Source organism: Corvus kubaryi, unplaced genomic scaffold, assembly GCF_017639235.1.
Source record: "Corvus kubaryi isolate FWS band 111438036 unplaced genomic scaffold, C.kubaryi_AGA036_p1.0 split1-131, whole genome shotgun sequence".
NCBI lineage: Eukaryota > Metazoa > Chordata > Aves > Passeriformes > Corvidae > Corvus > Corvus kubaryi.
Window position 1 is genome coordinate 3,709,179 of NW_024582073.1, and position 24,109 is coordinate 3,733,287.

Consider the following 24,109-nt stretch of genomic DNA (forward strand, 5'->3'; position numbering starts at 1 on the left):
AATGATACTTAGTAATTAAGTACAGAATGAAAAGGGCATAGATAGAATCTTTAAAAGATATATTAAACTCATGTATAAACTTCATAATATCTTCCTGGCTTAAAAAGGTAGCATAAATTTCTCCAAAATTTTAAACAGGCACAGTAAATTTTGTTCCCTGTCCAACAGAGAAATGTTATTGAGCACACCAATGTAAATATCCCTACTGTGTTTTTATTTCTTTATTTAAAAAGTGAATCCCTTTGTTGATATTGAGGATATCATATCCCGAATAAGCTTCTTGATATAAAGATGGCTAAGAAAAAGATCATTCAAATAGGTGGAAAGTATTTCAGAGATAAAAAGATCAGATAAGCAGTGCTTGATGCACTCTGTTGAGACAAACTCCTCATTCAGTGCCAAGTATTATTAAAAATTCATTTTCTTAGCTGACACATGGACTTTTCATGCAGAGAGACCATTATGAAAAGCCTTGCTGTTCTGATAATCTGTACTTTGATTTCTGTCTGGCATTATCAGCCAGATCAGAAATAGTGGGTAAAAGTGGCCAGAGGATAAAACATCAGCTTTTCATTCTTGAGGAGATATGCTTATTGGAATGAGTTTAAGAGTTTCAAATGAAGTGTGGCTGAGAACATAGAAATGGTGTGTGAAAGATCCTGGAAATTCATCATCAAAAAACTAAGCACATGATCCTGCAAACATTTATGCCCTCCAGTTTGAATATACCCTTCAAACCAAATAGAATTGCATACATGAATTTGTATGAATGAGGTTTAAATTCCTTTCCATCCTGAAATAAACAAAGTCCTTTCTAACCATGGAAGGAGATCTTTTAAGATGACAAATACTATTTCATGTCAAACAGACCAACCCATCACTATTGTCTGGGCTTTCCATAATGCTCTGCAATACATTATAGAGTAGCTATAAAATGTTAGGTAGCTCTCAGATTGGTTTAGATTATACTCTGTGTGCTCTGATAATGTCTGTCCTAACATAACTAATTGCTATATAAAGCAATTCTAGCAGAAATTCATCAGGATACTTGAAGACCATTCTCTTTCCTGTATCATTTAGTACGTTTGTTTATATCCAAGTGTTGAGAGCACTGGATATCAACTGGTTCCACAGAGGGATTAAATTAATTGCCAGATTTGTGTTACTACAATTGCAGGCACAGTTTACTCAGTCCGGCAGTAATCTTGTCTCTCAGTCTTCCAATATTTACATTTTGATTTCTAGATTCTCACTTCCTTCTAGAGAATCTAGAAACTCAACTCTCAGTTCCTGCTTTTGGTCTGTATGCTTTTCCCTCATTGGGGATCACTATCCAACAGCTCTGGATCTAATGTTCTGCCTCCTCTTTACCTGAGTTGGCCAAAAGAATAGAAGATAAGGAAAGGATCTAAGGAAGGCACTTCTACCCTTGCAATTGCTATTTGTAGAAGCTACCTATAAAAGGGAAAAGAAGACAAAGACAGAAATGGAAGGAAAGGAAATGGAAAAAAAAAGCTGGAGAGATTGGCAGTAGGTGAAATAAATACCCAGAAGAGGTGCTATAGAAATGAAGGTGAGAAATTCTTATTCAAGGTGCAAAGATTTTATATGGCTTAGTGTGAGAACGGGTGTTATCATAAGGCAATGCAGGAAAGTTATTTTGCCCTTTATAAACAGATGGAGCACCCAAGAATCCTAGGTTAGCTAAAAGGTTGCTCTGGTGGGCAGTAACTCACTACCTCAGAAGCAAATCTAAGGATGAACTGTCCCTGCTCTCATTCTGTATGCTAGCCAGGAAGTTTCCCTCATGGCTCAAATCTCATCATGAAGTCAGCTAACTTTGTGAAATGCAGCAGAAATAGCAAAGGAGACAAGCTACTGAACACTTCAGATACCTGTCTAACATAGAGGTGAACACCAGTTTGGGCATTTGGTTAATTTTCTACATATTTGCAATCACATAATCTTCTTGTCTTTACTATAAGACCACATTCAATACAGTATATGATTTTGGGATATCTGGCTCATAATTTTTTGACACAGGAGACTCTTGACCCTAGACCAAGTGACATGTGGCTTTTATTTCCAAATATTTCCAAATACTTCAGTTCACTTCATCAGCTCAGAAATTCCATATTCTAACCCGTTAACATCTAAATTTTCAGGATATTTTTTATAGATTTTTCTTAGTGCTAACACTGATTTATATTAAGGAGCTGAGAGGCAAGCTTAGCTTCTTAGATCTTAGGTAATTAAGTTTGTAAGGTCAATATGACATGCGCAACAGATTCTAAAAATCTACTGGTAAATCAGTTGGAAAGTTTTGAATATACACCTTTCAAGTAATTGTTTATATTTCCTGACTAAAAATCAGAGGCCAGGAGTAGTGTTAATCTTGAGATCTGTAGTTGGAAAAAGTAGCAATTCCTCAGCAAAGAAAACTGAGAGTATTTCTGTACTCTAGTGCTGCTAATGAGAAATACAATTCCCTGAGTGATGTAAAGGCTCTTGTTTCAAAGGAGGGAAAGTTCTGGTTTGAGCATGAAAGGTTCAGGATGTCCTTTCATTGTTAATCACTTTCCCCATTGATCCTAGCACAAGTATGTCCCTGGTTGCCTTGAATTCTCTGAAGCTGTGATCAAACAAAAAGCAGGTTAGCTCAACGAAAATTTTTTCCCTGCATTACTTTTCTCAAAATGGATGCTTCTTACTTTAAAGTTCAAGACCAGAAATTATCCAAGCCCTTGTTAGCACTGCATCCTATAAATCATGTTGTTCATAGTTTTAACTAGGGCCTATGAAGAAACAATCAGGTTCTATATCTACTTAAGGCTTATTGTTTTGTACCACCCATCATATGTACTAATGAATCTTCAGTAAAATCACCGGAAACAAAAGACACAGAAAATCCAAGGGCAAAAATATTTTGAAAACATCAGGGTATTTTTTCCATGTATGTAACTTCTTAGATGCCCACAGAGCCCATCATATTACTGTGCAGCTGGCCACTTGGTGGTCATGGAAAAAGAAAGGGGTTCTTCAGAATACATTTGCTGGTATAGTAAAGGTGTCATACGGAAATGTGGATCATTTGCTATAGAATGAAATAAGATAAACTTTGCCTGTTATCAATTTCTTGTGTCTAACAGTAACTCCAGTAGATGCTTAGCTCTTGCAAATTACTGTGCAACCATAGGCTTTAAAAAAGACCAACTACAACAGGAGAGAATCTGTTTTGTAGCATGTTTGATTTAAAATAATAGAAAGCAAGTATAGGGATTACTTTGTTGCTATAGTGACAGAACTCTTGTAAAATTTACTATAACAGCATGGCAAATTCAGTTTATCCGGTGTACTGGGCAAAGAGACTTAGGTTAAAGCATTCTCCAATCACTACTGTCTTTGCATTTTGAAGTTGAATGCAAAAAAAAAAAGACATTTCAGAATATGAGAGAGCCCTGATTTTCTTTTTCTTTAACAAAAATAATGCTTTTTCATATATTCCCAATAATAAGAAATAGGGGTTTAGGGCTTTTTAATTCAGAATGTAGGTATTTAAAAACTGCTCCGGGCTAAGATTAGATATAAGATATTTACCTCTCTCAAGAATTAACTAATTTACCATGTCTCTTTGTAAAATGATATGAAGACAAAAGTAAAATCTCAGAAATAAGGAGAGTAAAAAAGGTAGCCCTTCATAATGTGACAGTGTTGAAATATGAAAGCAAACTAACCACTTTCCGTGTTTCTTTTTCTTGTGGTCATGTAACAGAATATGAGACTTTGTTTTTAAAACACGAAAGCTCCTATTAACGTGTCAGTCACTTCTAGTCATTGTATCATGTTCACAAATAATATCATGCAATACTTTCACCCTGTAATATATTGGCATAAAAAGAGAAATGTAGCAAGAAGGAGGAGGAGGCACTTTTCAGCTAAACTGACCATCCATTTAGAATTCATAATCCTAAATTTTAAAGTGATGAATGAGCGCCTCAACAATTCTGTTACTCCTCCTAATCCTCGTCAGGTCCTGAATCTGCTGATGAAGTCCAAACAGCCACTTCTTTCTGCCTGATCCCCTCCCCTTGCTGGCTCTCATTCAAGTCAGGATCACATTTATCTGAGCAATATACACCTAATAAATCTTCTCCAACTTAGGTTGTTCTTGCTGGCACGACAGTTAGCTTCCCCCTCCACTTCTCTTGTCTTTCCTCAGACATCATTATGGGTGTTGACACTCTAGCAAGTTACTTAAGGTGCTCTTAAGTAACTGTCTGCATGTACACATCTCCCAGTAAAAGGCAAGGTAATTGCTGCTGTAAGCTGGTTTTCAGTTACAATAAGCAAGAGCATGAGCATGGAGAATGAAAGTAGCAGCCAAACTAGCAATCTGCAAGAGGATTTTTATTAGACATAAATAATAATAATCTCATACAGTACTTTCCACAGTACATCTCAAACACTTTGCAAAAGAGGCATGTACTATTCTGCCTAATTTATCTAAGGAAAAATGAAATATGAGAAGGGGAATAGAAAGACCAAGGCTGCCTGGTAAGTTAAAACAAGACTGTAGATAGGTATTTTGAGTCTCAGTCCACTGTGCTGTCAAGAGCAGGACCAAGGATTATGAATCTATTATGACTTACACCAGACCTCACTTTGCTCACTGGGCTTACTAACATGTATTTTCCTTCTTCCCTGTCTCTATAGCTTCACATGATATTAACAATAGCTACTCTCCATGCTGTAATACCAAGCTAGTACCTCCACTGATGAATGCTGATGTGAAATTAGCAATCACAATGTATGTGTTCCAGTTGCCACAGTTATCATGCTTTATTGAGTCATGAGTTTAAAATTATTTCCTGAGTCCTGGAGATTTCCCCAAGGCTAAAACAGCAACAGTCTCTCGCATAATGGGTCAACTGGTCCAGGTGGATGCATGTGCTTATTTCCTCCAGAGGAAATAAGTTTAATGAATATAGAGTTCATTTAGCTAAAAAGCCTTGGATCTCAGAATATGGAAGACGGAAGATGGAAGTAACAAAAAATTTGCTTTTGAAAAGAAATTTTTCATTGTTCATAAATTTTTTACTCAATATAATTAAAAATACCCCCAATCAACCAAAGAAAACCCAAACCAAACCTTCATTTCGTTCCCTTTTACTCCTTTTAACTCCAGGTGGGCACTGCATGGCTTACACAGTCTGTCCCAGGGTCTCAAGCTGAAAAGTCTAGCATCTCATGTGTAATATAACAACACAGCTGCTTCATAAACCAACTTTTAACCACTGTTTTGACACGTTTAAGGCATTAGCCTTTCAGTTTTCATCTACTTTAGTGGGCAACTTACATCTTACATCTTGTTTAATGAAAGGTTACTGTTGTCTCTCTGTAAAAGCTGACCTTTTTTCTTCATCAGACTGGAGGTCATGCATGAACACAGAATGAAGTTTAAAAAAATGCATCTTACCACTGGAATGCTTTGGAAACTGGTGGTTTTAAAGGCAGAAGGTAAAATCTACCTGCTTTAAAAATGAAGAGTGAAGAGCAGGTTGGTTTAGTAATGATATAGCTGCTGTCACAAGAACACAGAGTGAAAACAAGAGAATTGTTCTGAAAAAAAAATTCCCAGGCAACAAAAATTTGAGCTTTATTTCCTGCCACCATTTTACACCAAGTTGCTCACCTTTTGTAACATATATTTTGAGTAAAAGTGTGCTTTGTGCTGTCTTCCTCTCGCACTTCATTGCACACCGTGATTTATAAGCACAGAGGAAGAGAACTGGGGTGAGAACTTTAGCACCAGTATTGCCTTTTAAATGTCCCACAGAGAAAGGAGAGGGCTCAGAGATGACTCCGGGTGCATGGAGCTCTGCTGCCACACAGCCACCAAGGCAATTACCACCATTACACCTAGGGATGGTGCCTTGGCCAAGACAAACCTTCATTAAAGCTTTCTCTAATGTAGTGTAACAGTCACTCCCCTTAACTTACATATCCATTAGGTCTCTTTTACTCAACCATTTTTACCACAAACATGCAGAGATTTTAATCCTGATAATTTTTGTGAGTCAGAGATCAATTATGGATGCTGTCTTTATCGGTAATAGTACAGTTTTGCTGCATCTTTCTTAATATAAGGAAAAAGGACTTCTATGTGTCACAAGCCATACACTTACTCTGGATCATCTCTGAGCTTTCATCACAGGTTGGAAATTCTAACCACACTCCTCTAAGAACTTCTAGAAAATGTTTAGTTTACCTACTTTCCCTACTTTCTTGAACACTAAATTCAGTTGGTTATTTTTGCAAAGGTGAATCACCTCTTAAAGGTAAAAATATAGCTTTCAATTGAAGGGAAGGCTGACCCATTAACAGCAGAAAATTCTGCAGTCTTTAAAAAATAAACCTTCACCTGTGACAGCATCTTAACCACAATATGGAAAGATACCCGACATCTCCACCAATTTCTATAAACCAATGATATTTCAGGTAAGCTAAAGTGCTTATCCCCTGTGTTTAAAATTGAATGAAAATACTTATTTTTTTCTCCTCCTCTTTTATTTTTCCATATTTATATTTTATCAAATTGTATCTTTGTCAAACTATTTAATTCTACTTTTATTTCTTATTCTGTTGTGCATTCATAGAAAAGAGTCTTTCTTAAATACAGTGTGAACTTGGTTATTTAATTTCCAACCTGAACTGTTGAACTCACAGTGTTTGATGGCATTCAAAAGTAGGCAAAAACACAGAGCTCTTGCCTCTTGTTTTAAAGTAGCTACTTATATGGATCACAAGAATAAGGCAAGGTTAATTTTCTTTTGTTTTTCTGTTTAAAAAAAAGGGGGAAAACACCCAACTGAATGCTGCCTGGGATCAGATACAAGAGTCTATTATACACAACAAGCTGATAACATTTCTAATAGTGTTCATTTTTATAGGAAGATTTCTAGAGCAGAGAGCCCATAAATTACAAGCCGTAGAGCAGCACCTCTTTGTGCAATATAGTGAATTTACTATGCATCTTGTTAAAAAGTATTTGGGGTAGATGCTTTCTTTCATTTTGTGGTTCTCAAGTAGGTGAAACCATGTTTTTTCTTCTCTGGAAGCAAGGCGCTGTTAGTATCACTTATCTCTGCAAAGTGATAGTGCAAACACTCTTTGTCAAGAGGCCTGAACAATTACAGATTTCAAGTAATTACTTTCAGTAAAGTCGAGTGCTAGAAAATTCAGACTTAATTATTTCACTGACAATGGCTGGAACATGAAAATCCTTTGGGCTGTGGAAATACTACGTACAAATATACCCCAGTCGACAAAGAATCCAAGCCCAGAACCAGAGGCCTGGAAACTCAGTTTGAAACTGCTCCATAATCTATCATGCTGTTGCTAAGAGGATATTAATACTAGCATTTAGAGTTGCAGTCATGTGTCTGACAATCCTGTATTTGTACCAGCAGGTCAGTTGACTAATTGTGAATTGGAACTTCTCTGTGTACTGCACTATTTAGAGGAAAAAAGGATGACAGGGGTACGGTTAACCATTAAGGCATTTGGGCCTGGGAGGGAAAGCAGAGGACAATCAAGTCCTTATTATTAGATGCCTTCCTTCGAATCACTCCCTTATGCAGTTGCAACAGAAGGAGAATTCACCTTTTAAACTGAGTAATTGTGCCTGTCGGGCAAACCTTTACAATTACTTTACCATCCAGCAAGAGCTCATTGATTGCATTAAGGATAACAGTACTCCACAGAAACAATCCTCTTTGGCAGGCTACTTCCAAAATCCTGTGTCTCTGTCAGGCAGCTGCCTGCTCTTTGAATAGCCAGAGAGATAAAGAAATAAAAATATTGAAGGCCAAAGCTCTCCTGATTTCACAACACTCTGTAAAGCCGGATGAGTGATTAGGGTGGCTGTAGCCTGTTAAACACCCATGCCTCAGGTGGAATGCTCCTCTGAGCACATTTTACAGTGAATGTGAGACTGGTGCCATGCTTCAGCTACAAAAATAAAGCCCTATAGAATTCCAAGTTAAAATGCAAGCCTGAGTGACTGTATGTCTTTGGCAGTTGATAACAAACTACAATCACAGCCTTTCTCTTTTAGATTACCAGCAAGAATCTAATCCAGGTCAGTGATAATCCTCCAGCATCTATTTAGTGATGATCCCAACAGACAGACTACTCCATCACAAAAGTCACTGTTTCTGACATGGCTGCAGAGACTGAATGAGGAGATTCCTCCTTTACTGCGGAAGCTAATTAGCTTTGCAAGCAGAACAGGAGTGCTGAACTAAAGCACAACATAGTGTTTCATCGTCAGCATCATTGTTCATTTGCTATTTAACAGAGTGGTAGAGGGGAGAATGATAACCCTTGATTTAATTACTGAGAGTTTCCCATCTTCTGTGTCTGAGACACATTTGTCAAGTATTCACCAATCTTATCACTCACCTCTCTCAGAATCCTCAAATGAAACTTTGACTTCAAAATCTTGACTTGCAACTACCACACAACCCTTTCAATTTGGATTTTACTTCACTCTTGTGCACATGTCCTTTCATTTTTAGATTTTTTGAGTTCCCTTTCACAACACCAAGTCTCCAAACCTTTCCAATTTTTTCTAGGAAGTCCATTCTCTCCTCCTTCAAAAGCTTCCTGTGGGTCCTATACAAAAGCTTCCTATACAAAATGAAGGCTTGGTCCAGGAAGTAGCCTAGGCAGTCTGTGTTTACAGGAACAAATCCTGATTTTTACAGAGGGTATTAACTTGACACTTGGTGGTCTCCTGGTTCCAGCATTATTATTGTGATATAAATGCCTTTGGGCCAGCATGTTTTCCTACATGTTCTTGGTAATTTTTTTCCTTTTTTTTCCTCCTTTCCTTTTGAGGATATGTTTTGGAGAATTCTTTTTTTTTTTTTTTTCTGAAATTTAGACTGAAAATCACACACAATATTCAACCAGCATATTTCATCTTGTGAGGACCACTTGGACACTTACTAGTCTACCAACTGCATAAAACTAAGGATAATACAGACAGAAAGCCAATTAAATTGGGAGTAATTTGGCTGTTCAACAGCTGGGGCATAGCGTATGTCTGTCTTCCCCATGCTAGAGTTAGGAATTAACATTTTACAGGCCTGACCTATCTAGTAAGCATATATCCTGACCTTAAAAGAAGCATTCAAAAATGAAAGTAAATGTGGCTATGCCAAAAAGTGCGCGAGCCAGGTTAGATATGAAGAGGTAATTGATTAAGCAGGTAACATATGTAAAGTTAAGCTTGAAGATATAGTGCATTTCCATCCTCTTCTGGGCTATTAAAGTAAATTAATGTCCTAGAGCTGTGTAGGGGTTTCCAGAAACAACACTATAATGGCCAACTGGCCACAGTTTGCAGCCTCTAGAAGGGGGAGATATTTATTCCTCAGGAAGTTGCCAGCTCAAGCATCACATTATGTATACTTTATATCTGTATTCATAGCACAGAAATGACAACTGAATGTTAGAATAACGCCAGTGAGTATAAAATATGATGTTGGCTTGGAAGAAAATGAACCAATCAGAATCTTTGACAGGTCCAGATATCTTCAAATTTTCACAATACATTTTTCCATGCTTATAGTTTGGCAACTGCTCAAAAGTACCTGTTTTGTGCCATTTTAAAGTCTTGAATGTGCCAACCAAGCAATAAGCATTCAAAAAACCTTCGCAAAATACAAAGGGGAATAAGTGGTGTAGGGAGCAGCTTCCAGACACAGAGCTGTGAAGCCAGGCTTTGCTTCACTATCTCCAAGACTTGCCTGTGGCTGTGCTGTGGTTCCCATAGGGAAAACGCTTGTTTTCCATCGAGGTTCAGACTCAGACTCTGATGGTGCTCAAGAACTCTAAAATTTCACAGCACTCTTCAGCACGCTTTCTGGAGAGGGAGGGACTGGAATCCCCTGGCCACCCGGCACGGCTCGCTTCTGGCTGAAGGCTCAGCATCCCCCATGCCTCGGGCTGCTCAGGCCATTCGAAACCTCTTCAATTTAACACCAAGGAGGCATGATGGCTTTTCAGTTAACTCTCTTCTCTATGTTTCCTGGAAAAAGTATTGAGAGCTTTGCCGACTGTTTTTTATAGAACTGGCCACTGCAAAAGCTGACAGCCATTAAAAACCAAAGGAACAAAATGCACAGAAGCCTTTAGGTCGTCTTTGACTTCATTACCTTTTGTTCGTGCAATTCCCCTGGACCCCCCAGACGTGCAGCGGAGGGACGGGGGAGAGGGTGCGTGTGTGAATGCATGTTCATGTGTGCGCATGAGCGTGTGCATGTGTGAGTGCACGAGTGCGTGTGCGGTGTGCCCGCGTGTGTCACCGTTCTCTCGTGTTTAGGGGCCGTGACCAGGCAGCGGCCGGCTCGTGCCGCGTGCCCACGCTCGGGGGTCTCTCCGGGCGCGGCGGGGGCGCGGAGCGGGCCGGGGGCGGGGCGGCCCCGGGGGCGGGGGCGGCTGAAGGGGCCGGGCGGGCGCTCCGCTGCTCCGCGGCCGGTGTCACTTGCAAGCCGCTGCCGCCGCGCAGGCAGGCGGGCAGGCAGGGGCGCAGGCAGGCGGGCAGGCAGGGACGCAGCCAGCCGGCCCCGCAGGCAGTCCCGCGGAGCCACCGCGGCCGGCGGAGACCATGATCCTCACACGTAAGCTCGGGGATGCCTCTCCCGGCCCGTTTTTGGGGGGTGGCGGCTGCGCGCCGGGGGGCGCAGCCTCCGCGCACCGCGGCCGGCGTTGCCGGAAAGTGCTCTGGGGTAGCGCGTGGGGCAGAGGGGGTTCGGGGTCCCGCTGGTGTTATCCCGCAGCACCCGGGAAGGCAGCGCTGGCAGGGGGTGGCTGCCCCGTCCCGCGGTGCGGTGCGTCCCCAGCCGCGGGTCTTGGCCCCGCCGGCCCGTCCGTGTGCGCGGGGTCAGAAGCGTCGTCGGGGCAGCAGCAGCCCCAGGTGAGACGGGAGCGCTGCGGGAGCCCGGGATCTGTGTCGGGGAAGCGCCCGCGGCGGCTGTGCTCGGAAGCGCGGCCGAAAGGGTTCATATGCAGGAGCTGAGGCGCGGGGGTACCGCGGGCGCGGAGCGGCGCTCGGGATGCGGCCGCTCCCTGAAGATCACCGTGGTGCATCTCTTTCTTTTATGGTGGGCTTTTTTTTTTTTTTTTTTTTCCGTTTGCATTTTTTTCCCCCTAATTTTTGTCTCTCTCTTTTTTGGGTGTTTTCTTGCTTTTCTGGGAGCCCTTGCGAGACGGGAACCGTCGAGTTCCTTTTGAAGTTCTCCGTAATTAGCCCGATGGCCTCCAGGAGCCCGGTGGCTCCCCCCGTGCGGCGGTGGCCAGCCCTGATGTCACCCCCGGCGGCTTTGATCCCGGTGGAGGAGCAGCACCTCCTGCCAGACGGGCTCACCCCTACCCCCCCTCTTCCCTTTTCCCTTCCCGAGGAAAACAGAAAGCCGATGCCTTTTTCCAGTCGGTCAGTTTTACGTTCCGTGTCACCCTCCCTTTCTTTGCAAACCACCAGCAATGGCTTAGTTCCACCGAAACTGTGAAGTTGCTGAGCGATGTGTTGCCATTAACCTAATGAGCTCTGTTGCCAGTCAAGGCACTTACTATTGGTACAACAGGGTTTTTTCGGCGTTTTTGCCCCGTCATATTTTCTTTGGGAAAATTTAAAGAAATAACTGCATTTAAACAATGTATTCAATCAACTAAGTCAGAAGGTTCTGCCTGATGTGTCATAGTACTTAGCACATCTGATTTGAAAAGACTGAGGAATGCAATTTTATCTTAGCCATCAATTATAGACGTTTTTATTTTTTTTTTCAGGAGTAAGTGTGATCTCTTTGAATTGCCCTGCCCTGATCACGAAATTCCTAGCAGCAATTCAGTAACAATTCTTTGAGTCAGGTTATGTTCTAAGGCTGTTTGTAGTGAACTTCAGGAAGATAATAGGCAGATTTCTTATGAGTATGAATCTGTCAACAGCTTAGTGCCAGACTGATTCAGCATCTGTCTGGCAACCAGGCTCTTGCTGGCTGACAGCACATGGAGTTGGTATTAGGTGTGTCTGTTGATTCTACAGGGGTAGACTACTATCTTGTCTTCCCAGGTATTATTACTGCTGTCCTCTAGGCATCCTGCTCTGCATCTCCAGTAGAAGCAACAAACAAAAAGAAAAAGGTTGAGATGGCCAGGAAGTGGGATGGATAAATAAATGGTTTTGGGTTACTACTTCAATTTGCTGATGGGATTGTAATTAGGGCTGAGATTCTTTGATTAGAGAATACAGTATATGCAAGAGAAGATATATATATTATTTTGACAAAATTCCTTTCAGCTACAAGTTCATAGAAATCAGAGCATTTCAAGCTACCTTTAATGGCCTCTAGGACTTCTTGATCTCATCTTCTAAAATAACTTGGGTTGTTAATTGATACTTTTTTTAATCAAAATGAAGTGCTGATACATTGTTTTAAACACATAACTTCCTAAAGTCATTATATTTCATTTCCAAGTGGTAGCTAAAAGCAAGAATGTATCTGGTGGTTTTATTTGGGTTTTATTTCTCAGTTGTGTAGATTCAATCTAGGATTTTTAATTCTCGAGTCAGGGTCTTCTCAGCCACTTCTGCAGCTGCCTTGCTGGGCCACAGACGAAGACTGATGCTACTCATGGAAACTCACAAGTGCCCAGTGTATTTTGCCTCTGGTGGGGGTAGGAAAAAGGTACTGTAGCTGTACTCATGCACTAATCTCGAATGTTTATATTAAGATTCCTCGAAAAAGGAGATGAGGTGGCTTGGTTTTACTTTTCTGGTTCTTCTGATTCATTACATTCTAGGCAGTGGTTTGTTTGAGGCATGTGAATTTATGAGTTCCACAAATATTTAGAGATGCAGTCTGCACCATAAAGTTTTTTTCCTAGGCAGAATACCACAGTATGTTATGTTTGGGCTTCTTAAGAGATTCAGACTTCTCCTCCAGTTCTCCTCTGATTGGAGTTGTGCTACTGGCTTGAGCATAAACACAATGCACCCCTTGGCTGGTTAAAAGGAGACAGAGGAAGAGAACTCATGTGCTTAACAGGATGGTCCTGTACTGTAAACAAGCACTTTTCATGCTTAACTATCCTTCCTAGCGACAGGAAGAAGGAAATGAGGCTATGCAAAAGGACCCTGACACATTTCAGACAATACCAGACCCACCCTAGCATTCATACAGTATAGCCAGAAGACTTGGGGAAATAAAAATAACTTCAGATGTTTCCCCTTCCTTCTTGTGCATGTTATAGAAATACAGCAATCAAATGATCTGCAGTTCACAGAAAATTTGCTGGTTTTATGTCCACTAAATAAAGAGATTATGCCCTGTATAATTTATGTATATTCTTTGGGTATCATATGGTTCTGCTTACAGTTTTAATCTCAGTGTTTCAAGGTGAATTAATTACAAAATTCTACATTCTCTCCAGTAATGTAATGAGAGTAGATATACAGAAATTTTGGTAATTTCAGCAATTCCAGGCATACTTCTTGCTTGTACCTAAGCAATCAGTAATTCCGCAAGGTGCAGGGTATCAGAATTGTCGTGCATGTTTTGTGATTTCCAAAGTTTTTTGCCAAGCTGTTTTTTCAGGGGGTTTTTTTTGGGTTTGTTTTGTTTTGTTTTTTTTATTTTCTCATCTACCTTCACTCCTCCTGTTCGAAAGAAAAAACAAATTCTGTCTGCAATGATGCGCAAGTCTCATGAAAGGGGCACAGGACTGGGCTGTGATTGGAACTTTCTGGTTCTTGTCACCGGACACTTACTCTGCCAATCTTGCTGACAGTGCTACCCTATCCCACTCAGCATATCTTTGAAATCATTAGGTCTGCTAGTACAGTATAACATTGGCAAGACTGGCAGAACCAAAAGAGAGTCCAGAATGACTTAACCAGCTAGTAATTCACTGAGTTCCATTATCTGAAAGTTACAGGTGATACTACAGACCATTCTAAACTACTTTGGTGCCTTTAGAGGAGTATCACAATCATTTTTATTTCCCAGGATGAATATTCTTTCAAATATTGTCTAGTATTTGTTTCCCTTGGGAAGGACTATGCTCGGTGAGACAGGATAAGGAAAAAATTTTATCTGGTCTCTCTTCTAATGTAGACACAATAGGATGGCTCACTTATTTCTTGTGGGGCATTTTTTTAAAGTCCAAAAGGGTGCAGAGTTCCTTAGATTTGGGTTTAAATATATTTATTTTACATTTGTCTAAATCTTTCTATTCAAGGGCAATAGTCTGTGCTAAGAATGATTCCTGAGGAGATGCATGAAAGATTTGCTGAAGCCAGTCATGGACACAGTCTAATTTTCCCAGACCTGTTCTTGTAATTTACTGAAGTTTCAGGATTAAGAAAACTACACATGCCCCCCTCCTTGCATTTTTGCATTTTGGGATTGGTCTCTCTGTGACCCTGTGGACCCATAGAATTGGATGCTCTGCTGACCACCCTTCCCTCTGTTCTCCATGAGTTCTAAGAACAGATTTCCTGTGCACATAAGATACAAGAAACTTTCCAGCGTAAAGCTTCATGATCTAACTTAATTTAACTTCCCTTCTTCTTCCATCCATACTAGATGTGACCATTAGATCTTGTACTGAGAGAAGCAATTTCAAGTATGCAGTATCACAGACAGAATATTGTAACTGTCTCTAATATCTGAAAACAGGAGGTTCATAGTAATATTTGCCGTGGAAAAATCATGTTTACATCTTTAATTCTGCATCAGGGAAGAAGGCATTTGTCTGTGATGCAATTAGCTTTATGCTGGGCTGTTCACTGCCACTGGTATTTTGTATATATACAACACTGGTGTTGTACCATCCCCACAGGATGTAGCTCGGGACTGTGTCATCAATGATGTTGGCTGTAGATGGTTATGATGTAAAGGTAGTCATTCTTCCATACAGTTCTTTCTACATGCACAGGTAGTTTTGAGGTTGAGGCTTAACAAGCTCAAAGAAGTAACTGTCTAGAAAATCTACTTTCTTTTGTATGAACCATTGGGCCAGTTCAGATCGGTCCTTATACCATTGTTATTTCCTAGATCTGAACAGGTAGCCTACATTTTGTGCCTTTTTAGATGAAGTATCTGTCATGCTGTGCCTACTCTCTTTTGCCTCCCTCTGGGGCTGGAATGGCCTTAGAGTTGAGCTTCGCACACTGTGCACAAGCGTGCACACCACGAGCTTGCAGACAGGGGGCAGTTGGGAGGATATTAATGCTGGACTTGGGAGTAGCAATGGTTAATGTTTACTCTTCAGTATGTTCTCAAAGGTCATGCTAACCAAGTAATTTCTGAGAGAAGAGAAGGTTAAAGTTATCTTCTATTTCCCACTCTTTGGAGGAGGATTTGTTTCTCACTCTGGAATCTGTCAACATGACCTCCATCAGAGGATTTGACTAACTGCTTTCTCTGCCCCAAATAATCCTCCTCCAAGACCACCCTGTGTTAAGCAGGCCAGATAAATAACCCACATGCTCAATTATTTCTTGAAGGTTTTTTAAGTCACTTGACATCTTGTTCCTCTTCATCTGTGAACCTTCTTAAAAACAAGATGGGAGAAGACCATCTTTAACCTATAAAAAGAGTTGTTATTTGACAGGAAAACTGCCTCATCAAGCTATAGTTTTCTGATTAAACAAAATTATTTTTTACCTTCAGATCACATTGGTTTTTAAATTTCTTTCCTAATTCTCCTATATATGCTCAAAATCAAAAAAAAAAAAAAACAAAAACAACCCCAAAACAACAACAAAACAAAACAAAAACCTATTTAGGAATAAATTATTAACTTGGTTTACAGTGTATACCAGGAGTTGTGATGATTCTTTTGTGTCCTAGAACAAGCTTTCACAAAATTATTAACAAGTTAGGAAGTAATGCAGCTAACTTTGAGCAGCTAGAATCATATTTAATGGTGTGAAAATAAGCAATAATTGCAATTTGTTACAGAGTGTATAGGGAAACGGCTTGACAGACACATGGGGAATATCCTTTATTTCAGTAGCCCTTTATCAGATCCCATAATAATGTTGATTTGGTGCTTTTTGGAGCTGATCAGTTGTGCTAGGTCCTCTTGATGGAGGGAAGGACCTCTTGCCAGCCAGATCATGCTCTAGAGGTGGTGGTTGTGCCCTCTCTGACCTTCTGCCATCGGGCACTGTCCTTCCTTGTGCTCTGATGAAAACTTGTGTTTCTTCCCATGCTAAAAATAGTGAGAACTGTGAAACTGACCTCAGTTATTCCTGCAAAGGTTTTGTTGGGTTTTAGAGACCCATGGATCCACACTGGGAAAGTCTCACTTAAGTCCTCTGAAATTTATGGAGGCTCCCATTGATTTTAGCAAGTGTTGGCTCAATCTCGAAATGTTTGAAATATTTTCAACAAATGTTGTTTCTCCTTTTATGTTTTGAGCTGAAAAAGTTTTGAAGTGATTTTGATATGCTGAAGACTGTGAATAGGAGGTTCAAGTTTAATAATTATATTTTGGTCCACAAAAGCAGTATTGTGTTTGCTGTGCTAGCAAGAGTATTGGTGAGCAATTAAAAGTACTATATTCTGTAATTTGGTATAGTTGGGAAGGAGGGAAAGTACATACAACCAACATACACCTCTGTGGGTATTTTGGAAACCAGTCACTTTTTTTTTTTTAACTTTTTATTTTTATTTTTATTTTTATTTAGCTTTCATCAATAAGGAAATAAACAAACTTAAATCCTATCAGTGGAAGTAAGCCATTTGCATTTTTCAAAAGTTCTGCTGACCAAAAAAAAAAAAAAGAGTATTCAAGCTTCCTGCTTTTTTTTCAGAGAAAACATCAATATATGATCTTAAACATCTGTTTCCTTACTTCTTCATCTGTTCCCACACAAATTCCAAACATACTCTGTTTCTTCTCCCAGTGACCTGTGGTTTATACATAACATCAACTGCATAGTTACTGTCTTGCTTCAAGGCTCTGTAACTTGAAAAAGTCAGTCAGTCCCATGTTTAACCCAAAGCCAGCAGGAGACAACACAAAGAGAGTATTTTTTTAGTCGTCATCATATAGTTGTGGAATATCTGAGTAACATTCATCACCATTTCTAGGGGTTTTATGACTAGAAAGCAGTATATGTATTTTGTGTCACATATGGTTTCCCTCAAGAGTTTGTGAGTTCCCCTCTCCCCACCCCTCTGAAAGTTTTTAATAAGAGATATTTTCTTAAAATTGCACATGCATCCATACTGGCTTAAATTGATTGCTGAGACAGGCAGTGGTAAATGGAGATCACAGCATGTATTGTTTGACTGTAGAAGGTAAATTGAAGCACAGTGAAATACAGGAGCACATCAAAAAAGGCAGCTGCTATTGCAAAATGTAACTCACACTTTGAAGGTGAAAGGAGAAAAGTGACTCTCTTGGGTTGTTAGCTTTCACTTCAAAACCTGCAAGCTCATAATCAGTTTGAAAGCTATGCTTTATATTCTCTTGGTCTCACTGGTTCTTCTAGAAATGCATCCTTCGTGGACTGAATATGTCAGACTATTCTAGAACAGTTGTATAAGATTAGATTTTTCTCTTAGAATTAAAAGAAATTCCAAATGTGTTAGAAATTTGCAAGAGCTTTTAATGGGATTTTCAGAATGCTCTAGTTTTTAGTGGTTGAACATTTATTGACAAGCTTCCCAAGTTTGTGTTTGAGGGCATTATCCTTATAAAATCCTGTTCTTCACTAATTGTATTTTTGCTGTCTTTAGGCCTTTGCTATGTGCTACTTTCTTGAAAGGTGTGGTGCACTAAGTCAATGATACTGCCTAAAGAATATTTAACAATATAAGTCTGAGAAAAAACAGACTTATAAGAAGGAATTTAATTATTTTCAAGCAACAGTCACATATCTTCAAAGTGAAAACCGTCTGAGGCCATGGACACAGAACAGGCTTACTCTTATGAAGTCAGTCATACTGTCCCAGCTTTAAAGGGCTGCAGGCATATGACATTACACAGAACTGATTTATCATTTTCAGTGCCTGGCCTGCTCATTTGTAGACAGCTGCCATAGTGCAGTTATTTCCCCGGTTTGTCTCAGGTTTCACATCTGCCTTCATGTATCTGTAGACTGAGTGGTTGGGTAGTGTGATCCGGTCTAATGTTGGGACCACAATTCACATGTCAGGGATGCAATTCAAGCACTAGGAAAAATGATTGCTTGTACTTGTGCAGTGGAATTCTATCCAAATAAGAGTATTTCTCACATATACCACAGCTGGTCTTAAAAAATATGATCCCGAATGATCTCAAGTTTCTTGATAGCTCAGGACAGTGTTTTTGAGTTGAACAATAATTTTGCGAAGCACCAGAAGTTTCAGAAGGACATGACATGTAGGGAGAGATAATTTCTGATATAGACAGAAAAAGAGCATGCAAGCCATTTGCAGCCATTAAACTGGACCATCAGTCCTGGATGGGGAAGAATCCTTTGTGCTCTGTGTGCTCCATGTGCTCCTCTGTGCCTTAGAAAACATGCAGATAGTTTATGGAGTTTTAGGCATTAAAGTAAGGAGAGAGTGTGTTCATCTCCAGCTTTCATGAAAATCTGAAATCATGTTCTCTGCACTGTATGGGAGAGCTTCTCCTGCAAGCTAATTCAGGAAGATGATTTTGTATTCAATTTCTACAAGTTTTTTTTTTCTCTTCCGAAAGAAAAGTCAAATAGTGAATTTCAAATAGAATCACTTAGCTAAAAATTAGGACCAAGATGTAATTAAGAAGCTCAAAAAACCCAGTTTTTATGTATTACATTGAAGCAAACCTTAAGCAGTGAAGCTCATTTTTTTCTGAAATTTGATTTTGATTGTGCTGATTTTGCCAGTCTCACTACAGATTTTTACAAGCTTCTCTCTTTAACAGAGCCAAAAGGTGAGATGAGTCGAACTGATGTGTGGAGGTGCTAATATGATTGTAAAGGCATCTGAGTTGAGGCAAGAGAAAACCATCTGCTTGGAAAAACTGTTCGTAATATGTTTAGCACTTAGGTGAAAATTGAGTCAATGCATGACTGTACAAAGATACATCTGCTTTGTACCTTGTCTGAAGACCCTGAAAGAGCTAGTGCTTAAATTGCATGTTATTCCATGGAAGCAAAAAAGAAGAATGAAAGTAAGCAATGTTGCTGTCTTAACTGGACTGCAAAGGTGATTTTTTTTTTCCTGAAAGAACAACATTACTGTGTGTTTTTATTGTCTATGGGAAAGAAGGTATCATTAAACAAAAGACTATAGACATCTTACAGTTCTCCCTTCTGCAACTGCAGTATCAAGTAAGGTGTGAATTGAGATATTTTTGCGCTGAAGGTCTAAACTTGGGAATTTACAAGGCCAGGAACCAAGATTAGCCAAAGTTTAACAAAAAGGAAGTTAGACTTTCCCATTTTAATTTACTACTCTGGGGAAGAATTGAGTCCTCCTAATCCCCCTGGAAGTGGGTAAATAAGGACTAATGGTTCCCAACCATGCACAAAAGGAACTCCTACCCTTGATTTGAGCATGGAGGCCTGCATTGTAAAACAGACTAACAAATAAAGCTGTTTCCAATAAAAATTTCCTGTTTCCTCTTTAACACATTTGCCTGCTGTTTGCTTACACGACACCAAGAATAAAGACTTCATTGTATTTCTTTTTGGATTTTTTGGGGATTTGGGTGGGGATTTTTTAATTTGTTTTGTTTTAATTTCTAAGAGGTTTGGGATTTTTTTTGTATCGGGACACTTAGAAATAATAGCACAATTTCTTTCTTGCCAGCGGTTTTTCGTACAAGAACCTCCTGCTGCTGCGGGAGGGCACAGGATGCACGTCTGAAAAGCTGCACATACATTTCTTGCTTGGAATGTATACTGAATGGTAGTTTATTGTAAAGGTTTTAACTGGCAAGGATGTTTGATTCAGAAAGGAAGTGGCACTGCAGGGATGGAGTGGGAAGGAGGGAGTGAGACCAGTCCTTTGCCTGCAGCAACTTATCAGTTCAGCTGCCAGATCTTCATCAGAAATTGCTTTGCAAATTGTGGCTGAAGTAGGGCTTTCCTAAAATAGGTTGGAAAGCAGTGTAGAGTTCCTCTACAAGTTTCCTCTTCTCCCTGTGGCTATCAGCTGGCCCCAACCAAGCAAATGCTGTGCTTGATAGTGTGTTCATAGCTCAGATAATTATCTATACTCTCATGGGATACTGAACAAAGGCTAATGAATGCTCTGTCCCTTCTAAATCTTTTTAGAAGAAGTTGGAAAACCTGATTTTGGAAGACCTGTTCTTTTTTTGTATCTTATTATCTTGATTGCCATTGATCAGGATGACAAGGACTTACACATAAATATTCTTATGTCCACTTGGATATGAAACTGGCAGCTAGCAAACCAAGAGTCCCAGGGCTAATGCTGCTGAGCTGGAAGCTGGAATTTGGAAATTGTGGGAAAGAGCTTCTTCCTCTAGGGTAGTTTAAATGACTTGACCAGAACCTCAGGTTTAACCAATGTATTTTATTCTCACAGATTCCAGTTAAGCTATGGTAATGAACTTTTTACCTAGACAAGCTCTCAGCTGTTTAAATTTGTGTCTCTTATGTGAGGAAGCTTGTTCAGTGTACTCGGCTTTCTGTGCAGCTTTATTCAGTGCACCTTGGGCTGGATTCTCCCTCTGACCATATTTTGATCTGCCTGAATTTCACATACATAGAGTTTTGTTCATATTCTGGCTCATCAGTAGCCAACAAGGTTGAGATAGGGAAATGGGGTTAAAATACTACCTTCCCATTTGTCTGGTCATACCACATAGGAGTACAGTCTAGTAGGAATCCTGAGTTTGGCCAACTGGAGTTGGACAGAGGAGCTACTTTTTTAGGTCCCACCTCCACTCTGTCACCTGTACCCATCATGTCCCTCTCTTACACATGCTTTGTGTGGATGGAGATGACATGGAGAGAGCCCTGGTCTCAGGGGATTCACTGGCCCCTTGTTCAAGATAGTACTCAAAACCCTTCACCCTTCCAAGGACTTGCAACAGGACTTGCAGCCCTTTGCTCTTCCAGGACTTGCAACAGGACTTGCAACTTGCTCTATGAAAATGGGGCAAATATGGCTTTTAAAGGCTCTGCACTGTCTCGTACCCAACCCTAGGCATTTACATAGCCTAATCCATGGACAGGAGCACTTGTGTTTTATTGTTCCCTGGAATTCTTGTGGCCAGACAGGAAAACCTCAGGTGTTTCATTGCCTAGGTAGACTTCTTGGGGGATTCTCAAAGGTATTTTGAAAGCAAATATGCTCTGAAAATCCCAAAGGCACATAACACCTGGGTATCCATAAAATGTAACTTCCACATAACTGGCATATATATTTGGGGAAAAGATACACAAGGCCTCCATAGAGAAAGGTAAAAAAAGTCTGATAAATGCATATTCATAATTTTCTAGCTCTAGAAATAATTTACGGGTCATATACCTGGGGCACTCAGTAAAGGACCTGTGAACAAATATTTAAACACATTGAACAGTGCCTGTAGTAGTCAGGAATCTCACACTTTTTTCAATTGCACTGCAAGCATCTCCCTGCATTTTTTTCTAAGTGCTTGTTATCTAGGATAATTTTTTTTCTAGTTTTAAATCAAATAAAATTCTCATTCAATCCAGATACTTCTGCAGAATGTGACCTATAAGATACTGCATTTTATTTTAAGTACTCTAAAAATTAGTTGCAGATTTTTTGCTTTACTACTTTAATTGCTTCTGAAATATTAATCTATCATGTTGTTTGTTCTTGCTTTAGCAGTACAAGTTTCAAATATGTTTTAGATACTTTTTTCTTCTTTATTAAATTTCCCATGTATTTCCGTAGCATACTGAAATTAAAATACTACTTTAAGCAAAACTTTACAATTGCTTGCAATTGGAATTGAATAATGCCTTTTCTTAATCAGTAGCTAAGTCAATATGTTGGTACGTGCTTGTTCTCATGTGGTCCCATAACCCAAAGGTGAAGCAAACACAAGTTGCACAAATGCCTGCTTGTCCTGACTTCAACAGGAGTGGATTTTTAGATGTTTATTTATCTGGAATGTTGTGTTTTGGCTCACCTTAACCCCTTGGTTTGGATATGTGTCTTAGCCAAGTAGTCTGGCAACGCACAACTATTTCAGCACTATTGTAGCGATTTGGAAAATTAAAGGGGATTTGCCATTGTTTTGGAGACGCTAAAAGGTGCCTGCCATTTCATCCAATTTTGTGTATCTATCTCACTGGGAATATTTAATAGCATGACAAAATCTTGTGATATTTTACTTATGTTGTGTTTGGCTCTTCAATGCCCTGTGTGCAGTAACCTGTATTTGGAGCAATTCTGAGCGAGCCCCTTTGTGCATGGTTTCTGTAGCAGGGAGCCATAGTATCCTCTCCAAGTAGGTGGCAAAATTGTGTACTGAGTTGTGCATAGTGAAGCTTTTGTTTCCTGGTCCATCAGGAACAGTGAATATAATCAAAGCCAGACAAACTTTAATAGTTTCTGATTTCTCATTGTTTGTTTGATCAGTTCTAAGCAGGGAGCTGAATTCCCAGTATCACTTTATTGAATTTTTTGAAGAACATAATTAGCCCAATCCATTTCTTCAACACTTGTAGAATACTCTAAATACCTTTTATATTTTTCTAGTTTGAGCTAATACGATAACATATTATTTATCTCTACTTCTATTAAGTAAAAAATGAATTTATATGTGATTTATTCACAGACTAATATTACTTTCTTTCAGTGTAATGTATATGTGTGTGAATAATATAATTCTGTGGCATGCTGTTTTAGGCAGTGTGAGGGAAACCTTCCTGTAGTATACCAAGTAACTCGTAAATGCCTTGTAGACTTCCAGTGAAACTAGGTTCTTGTTGGGTAGTAAATATGTGCTTGAGTGAGCTGCAGTACAGTGTGTCATCTGTTCTTGGGCTTGAGTCTGTCAGTACTGTCTACAAGGTGTTAAAGTGCACAGTAATGCGAGCTCTGCGAGGAATTTCTGTCAAGACAAAGTAGTTGTGCCAAGAGTACCATAAGATTTGCTGAACAAACGCTGCTCATGTTGATTGCAGTGCTGTTTTTTCTAGTGTAAAAAAACCTGTACAGGGTAATCCATAACTGCTGCAGTTTTCATTTGTGCCTGTTTCTCTAACTATTAAAATGATGAGCTGTTGATAAACAGCAGCTGAGTGCTAGTGACTTTCCAGAATCTAAGATATGTTTGATAGTGAGAAGAAAAGCAAACTGAGATAAGCAAACGTGTGTCTCAGTTCAAAGTTTCTGAAAACCTTTGTGCTTATTTTGCAATGGGGATAGTAGAAGTGGTAGAGAAGAATTTCTTTCCTTGCAGATCACTAATCGGAGGGTGGCTTGTTTCTGTCCTCTTTCAGAAATCGAGGCCAAGGAAGCTTGTGACTGGCTGCGGGCTGCTGGGTTCCCACAGTATGCGCAGCTTTATGAAGGTAGGCACCTGAACTCGATCCTCCCCCAGCAACTTTTGGACAATAAGATGTCATATTCACCAATAAATGAGATTCAGGGGCACAACTGAAGTTCCAGTACATACCATGTCTTTTAGGGACTGGTCTGCTCTCTGCTATCCACCACACACATAGGTGTACCAAACCCAATGAGACTCTGAAGCACTCAAGAGTTTTGAACTTTTTTCAGGTTTTTCTTTTAGTCTGAATCTTCCAAACATCATCATAGAACAAATGTAAATGTTAGTACAGTGATACGTTCCCTCTGGTTAGAACAGAAAGGAACGTAGTCATCCACTGCTACATGCCCAGTCTTGAAGAAATAAAAAAGCTGTGTCCAGCTCCACTGGCCAACTCTCCTAATGGAACAGTAGTAGGGAATTCTGCATATGCATGGGTACATCTGTTTGCCTCATGATTCCCAAGTCCTGTGTGTTTTTTCAGAACGACTTGGGTCAGAGATAGACACAGGCTTACTATGAGGGGAAAAAGAACATACAAGCTGTTGTTGCACAGAAG

The 24,109-nt window shown here is 39.8% G+C and overlaps 1 protein-coding gene across 10 annotated transcripts in view; it reads left to right on the forward strand.

Annotated features, from left to right (window-relative positions):
• The window catches only part of DLC1 (DLC1 Rho GTPase activating protein), a 221,605-nt gene that overhangs the window by 172,459 nt on the left and 25,037 nt on the right, over positions 1 to 24,109 (forward strand). For 8 of the 10 annotated variants that reach the window (XM_042052884.1, XM_042052891.1, XM_042052886.1 and 5 more), the window contains one exon: positions 23,501 to 23,572. In XM_042052884.1, coding sequence (XP_041908818.1) covers positions 23,501 to 23,572 — 72 coding nt within the window. Of the gene's footprint in view, positions 1 to 10,567; positions 10,689 to 11,477; positions 11,501 to 23,500; positions 23,573 to 24,109 lie in introns of those variants that run through there. The other 2 variants (XM_042052889.1, XM_042052890.1) reach the window with 2 other exon arrangements.